The 6,292-nt window shown below is 38.8% G+C and overlaps 1 protein-coding gene across 1 annotated transcript in view; it reads left to right on the forward strand.

The window, feature by feature from the left end:
* Positions 1 to 816: 816 nt before the first annotated feature.
* Positions 817 to 6,292, forward strand: part of LOC118331700 (macrophage colony-stimulating factor 1 receptor 2-like) — a 14,855-nt gene continuing 9,379 nt past the window's right edge. The window contains exon 1 of the mRNA XM_035666766.1: positions 817 to 909. Coding sequence (XP_035522659.1) covers positions 852 to 909 — 58 coding nt within the window. The 5' untranslated portion in view covers positions 817 to 851. The remainder of the gene's footprint in view (positions 910 to 6,292) is intronic.

The following is a 6,292-nucleotide window of genomic DNA, read 5'->3' on the forward strand; positions in this document are numbered from 1 at the left end:
CTGATGGTCCGGGAGTCAGAGACATGTTCTCCAGCTTCACCTGCTGCTTCCTGTCAGACAGGACGTATGTGATCCACCTGCAGATGGAGTCAGGCACAGTGAGCTGGAACAGCTGGTCCTGTAGCAGCTGAAGTCCACAAACATACTTTTACAAACCAAACACTGGATCTAGAATCAGCTTTACAGCAGTACAGCCAGAGAAAGGGTGCCGTTAGCCTTACGTTAGCCACCTTACTACCTCCTTATCTCTGCTGAGAGCTGCACATGCTCAGTACAGACTTTCTCTTCAGCATGATAGCTAACTGTTAGCATACTGGCAACTTACTGTTAGCATACTGACAGCTAACTGTTAGCATACTGACAGCTAATTGCACCACCAGGAGCCCCCAAAGCTACAAAATAAAATAAAATAAAATAAAATAAAATACAGTAAAATAAAAGTCTGAGTTTAGCCTTTGTTGCTGCTGCTGGCTGTCAATCAATAGAAATGATCATTGTGACATTTTGTTAAACTGGAATGCTAAATTTAGATTTTCCACTAAAAAATCTTTTTATGTTTCTGTGCTCTCTAAACTGGAAAAAAACTCCAAAATAGTTAATCTGTAATTGCAGAGGCTACCTTAAGTTCTCATGTTCAGTTTAAGGTGGAATTATTATGGAAACAGTTTTTGAATCTAAATGTTGTTTGGGTGTTTTAAATGAAGCTTTATTTGAGTGATAAGTTCCTTAATCCTGATAACTAAAGTGGGCGGGCGGGGTCTATTTCATGTGGGCGGGGTCTGGTCTCTGGTTGACAGAGAGGAAGTTTGTTTCCTTCAGTTTGACTTCAACATTGACCAGAAAGGAGAGAAATGAAGCTTTATACTCTGCTGCTGTCGATCGCCCTCAGCTGCGGCTGCTCTGCCAAAGGTCAGAACATTTTATTGACTGTTTATTAACTGCTACTTAACTGTTAATAGGTATTAATGGTTTATTAATCCTTAAGAAAAGGCATTAATGGTTTATTTGTCTTAATAACAGGCATTAATGGTTTATTGGTCTTAATAACAGGTATTAATGGTTAATTGGTCTCAATAACAGGTATTAATGGTTAATTGGTCTTTAATAACAGGTATTGATGGTTTATTGGTCTTAATAACAGGTATTGATGGTTTATTAATCCTTAAGAAAAGGCATTAATGGTTTATTTGTCTTAATAACAGGTATTAATGGTTAATTGGTCTTAGTAACAGCTATTAATGGTTAATTGGTCTTAATAACAGGTATTAATGGTTAATTGGTCTCAATAACAGGTATTGATGTTTATTGGTCTTAATAACAGGTATTGATGGTTTATTACTCCGTAATAACAGGTATTAATTAATTAATTAATTTAATTTCTGTTCATCAACAGTAACATTCTAATCACTTAATAATTGCTCATTATTAATTGATTATACAGGGACTTTCAGAATAAAAGGGTTTTGCTCAATAAAAATAAATTATTATTAATATTGTAATATTATCAGCTATTACTGTTTAAACATTTTAAATAATGAAAATACTAAATACTAAATAATAAAATAGAAATACTGACCAATAAGTGCTTGTTTACGTTATTGATCGATTGACTGACATTAAATCAATAAACCATTAAACACGGACAGCTGTACATTGTTCTGATTACATAACTCGTGTTCAATAACTAGGGAGCCGCCCTTAGTCTAAAGCTCTGGTGCTACCAGTCTAAACACCAACACAAGCTAATGAGCTGACAGCAGTGATTACTTCACTGTCCATTAGGAAACTCTGTAAATCACAGAGAGTTGAGGATGTCAGAAGGAAAACCATAAAAACATTTTCTTCATAAAATCTGATCCAGTTTCACCAGAATCACAAAGTTCCACAGAACAGGAGAACAGAGGAACCCTGTTACAGTCCGTGGAACATCTACAGGATAATGTTACTGTAAAGTTACAGAATCAGCTGAAAATATACAGAAAGTGCACACATTTATTTCCACAGAATCTATTTATTGATCTCTGGGGGAAAGTGGTTGCTAAACAAAGCCATTGTAAGGAATACATACATAATAATAATGTCGTTATTAAATTACAATATACAATACTGTAACAGTCGGAGACTGTTCTACAGTACAGATCAGTGTGGATCAATAACTGATCAACATCCTGTCTAACCGTATAAATCAGACCTCTTCTTCTTCTACTACAAGACAGTTGTGGGCTGGAGGTAAAATGTTGTCGCGGTAACCAGTTCCTCCAACAGTCCCACAGTCTTCAACAAAGAAGAAGTGAGACGAGGAAGTGGGATGAACAGAGACCCTCAACACACACACATATTGTTATTGTGTGTGTGTGGTTGAAAATGTGTTTCCTGACTTTCTGAGGTTTCATCACTAACCCCCCCCCTCCACTGAAACCTCCTAACTGCACTTTCTCATGAACATACAAACACAAAGACCTTCTATCTCCATGTTGTCAGTCAGTGTGATTCTGATTGTTCCTGAGGAAAGGAGGAGAAACAATAAACTGATGTATGATTGAAGCAGGTCAGGCACAACAGATGATTCATATTTAATATCAAACTGACTGTAAATTGTTTTAGTAATGTTAAATGTTGGATGGATGTAGAAATATGACCAACAAAACTAAATAAACACAAACAAACAAACAAACCAGAAACCAGCTGTCTGAGAGAAACAAAAACTCAAATCTTCTCTGTCTGTCTGTCTGTGCTACTTTTGAAAACATAACAAAAATGATCAATAGTTGAATGAACAGGGATGGATTTGACATGTAAAGACTTTTAGACTGTAACAACAGCAGAAGCTTCTGTTTCTATTCCCAGAATGCAGCAGGGCGAGCAGGCCGTGGTTCTGTCTGTTACTGTCCTCTGGACCTCACTAGTGTCTCTGCTGGCTGAGTACTGATGAAGCGTTTCAACCACAAATAAAGTGGAACCTGAAGAGTGAGAGGTTTTCTTTGGGAAGTGGGCGGGTCGTAGAACCTTGATCACAATGGTTCTACTGGTGGGAACACGGACTGGTTCACTAGATAGAACCAAGGTTGCTGGGATTCTGAACCAGAGCATATTAGGTCTAAAACACTGTGAGATCCTTCAGTAGCTCCGTCTGTAGGTGTGTGCTGGCAGCGGACAACCAATTATAAACTGCACTTAGAAGCTGCGGACTCTGACCTTTTCTCTTAACACAGCATTCATGAACACAGCACTCACACATCCATGATAAGAGCTTTAATATGACGTATGACCGGGGCGGAGGTCAAATGAATGGTTCAAAAACAATTCTTAAACTGGTTCCGTAGGATAGTTAGTCTAATGCAGAAGTTTAAATTCAGAGTGTTTGATTGTTTCAGTTTTTATTGTTTATAAATGTTTAGTTTTTATTCCTATATGAAAATATTAACAGTTTATAGTTTGATCTGTAATCACATTATTCGTTCCACTCTGTTCAGTATTTTTGCTTCTATATGAACTTTATAACAAAATACCACCTTAACACACAGAGACCTTAAGGCGGGATGGGGGGGTACGCCCTGGCAGACTGCTGACACACACACACACACACACACACTCGGTCTGTTGGTTGTTTCACTTCTCGTTCTGATTGTGAAACTCGATGACGTCAATCTTCAACTGTCACATGAAGCTTCACAACAAATCTGTCTGCTGATTCTGTGATTATTGATCAGCCAGTGATTTCTTTACAGTCACTGATTGGTGATCAGGTTGTTGGGTGGAGGTTTGATATCAGATAATAATTAAAGACTAAAGACTAAATGTGTTATATAATAATTCATCCTCTGTATAATAAGCAGTCCCTAGTCTTTGTGTCGTCGCCATCTTTGCAGTCCTGACTCCGTCGAGTTTAAAAGCTCTGTGATTGGATTTTTGTTTGTGAATAGTTCGGACGTTTGATCACAGAAACAGATATTTGCTAAAGCTGATCTGTGAGAGATTTATGTTGATTTTAATTTAGTTTGTTTAGTGAGCAGGTTAGCAGCTGTTACACCTGCAGCAGTAATGTTACCTGAGAATGTGAAGAAAGGTGCTCGTTCATTAGTGCGCCATCTGCCCCGGTGTATTTATGTTTCCTATACGTGACGCAAACCAGCGTTACGTAGTTAACGTTGTGGGAGGAGGTCAGGGTTAACCTGGCTGTTGATTGGAAGAGGGAAGACACTTTCAAAAAATACTCAGCAGGTGATTGGATGAACTCTCTGTCTATCAGCATCTATCAACCAATCAGATCAATGAACCACATAAAGTATCAAAGAAAATATCTTTTCCATCAATAATAGTCCTAAATGTTGCTCTTCGTTCTTCTTTCAATAAGAGCAGCAGCTATGCTAACCTCTTTAGCGGCCATTGTTGTTTAACCTTCTCATTGCGTCCTACCGCCAGTCGTTCCTCGAAGGATGAGGACTGGTCGAAACTACTGTGGTTGGACAGAGCATATAGCTTAAAGTCTGGAAAGATGGACTCTCTTGTGATCTGGTGAGTCCAGCTCCTTTGTAGCGTTAGCTTGTGATGAATGACAATAACAGGACTGTCACACAGGAGGAGGGGGTTCAATTCCTGTGTGAAACAGAATCTACCATGTGTAGATCATACTGTTGCATACTAATTAAGTTAGTTAGGGTTAGGGTTAGCTCAGTAATGTTAGCAGCTAACAATGAGTCAGCATTTTACCCTCAACTGAGTCTGAGAGGAGGTTTGTCTATTTGTAATGTTTTGTTAAATCAGACAATGAGAATGAGAAACATATTTTTATATTATTATGAAGTGTATTAAATGTGTGGCACTCCATACACAGATCTATGGCTGCCTCACAGTGCCACAGTGTCTGTCAACTATTAGCTGAGACATCCTACAATCAAAACAAACATCCTCTATTTTAACTGGACCTTTATTTTAAAAATCAGAGGAGGCTGAATGCTGTAAACTGAAGTTTTGACTTCAGTCGTCTTCACTGCAGGTGATCACCATGACAACCCACCTGCTGCCATGACGTTGGGCGCTGCCCTATCAGACATGGATCCCCCCAGTACGAATGTGGACACCCTGCCCCCCAAGCTGGCAGAGCTGGTCCAGGATCAGCAGCAGGAGGCGCCGTGGAGGAAGGAGCTCCTGGATCTGCTAAAAGAGCTGGTCCAGGTCCAGAAAGAGGTCGCCAAGGGCCAGGTCCAGGTGGTCCAATTGCTTGGTGTGCTGCAAACTCAGGTGGGTTTAGTTTGGTTTAAGTTTAAGTTTTAGTTAAGTGTAGATATGATTTAGTTTATCTGAGGTTTAGCTTAGTTTAAGTTTAAGCCAAGTTGAGTTCATCAGAGTGCTATGTATGCTGGGAATTTGGGTGGGTTTAGTTTACATAAGGTTTTGATCCGGAATAGTTTAGTGTGGTGGTAGTGTGGTTTAATATAAAGTAAATACATTATAAAGTTTAACTTTAATTTTAAGATGATTAACTTATCTTAAAATTAAGTTTAAGTTTGAATAGAATTTTGTTTATCTGAGGTTTTGTTTACTTTCATTTAAGTTTAGTTTAGTTGAAGTTTAGATTTAGTTGCTCGGCATGCTGGGAGCTCAGGTCAGACATCCAGTAGGACTATTTTAGAGTCAGTGTCATTGAGTCTGTATTCCCAGAACAGATACAGTCTGATCTGGTCTGAGCTACAGGGACTGTTCCATCTTGTCTGACCCAGTTTGACTGAACTGATGTTGTGTCCCCAGGGTTCCCAGCAGATCCAAGATCTGCAGAACGTGGCTCGACACCAGAGTCTGCTGGTTGAAAACCATCAGGCTTTACTGCTGCAGACATCCCGCATCGCCACCCACCTGCAGGAGGTCACCAAGAAACCTCCTCAGAGTAGCCAATGAGGTCCTCTGATTAGACAGTGGAATATGTTGTGGAGTGGAGCTGACCAGTGATTCCTTTATACCAGCTAACCAATGAGATTGAGAGGTCAGTTATTAACCATTAACATACTGGTTGTCAGTCAGCTAATCAATAATCAATGAGTATGTTGATAGATTTAAAAATATTGATAATCAAATGTCATCATTAATACTAGTTTTATCCAGTGAGACTTCCTGTTGTATTTCTGCTGTATCGTCTCTTCTTCTCTGATTTTAAATAAAGTCATGTGATATCATTCAACCAATTGTGGTGTTTATGTGTGCTATAATATTATATATATATATATATATATATGAAGATCATGGCCCAATTAGAGACCTGGAACCCCCAACGAATACCGAAGCTGACTTGTAAAGT

This window comes from Morone saxatilis, unplaced genomic scaffold, assembly GCF_004916995.1.
Source record: "Morone saxatilis isolate NCDOM2014 unplaced genomic scaffold, NCSU_SB_2.0 Contig20, whole genome shotgun sequence".
Taxonomy (NCBI): Eukaryota; Metazoa; Chordata; class Actinopteri; family Moronidae; genus Morone; species Morone saxatilis.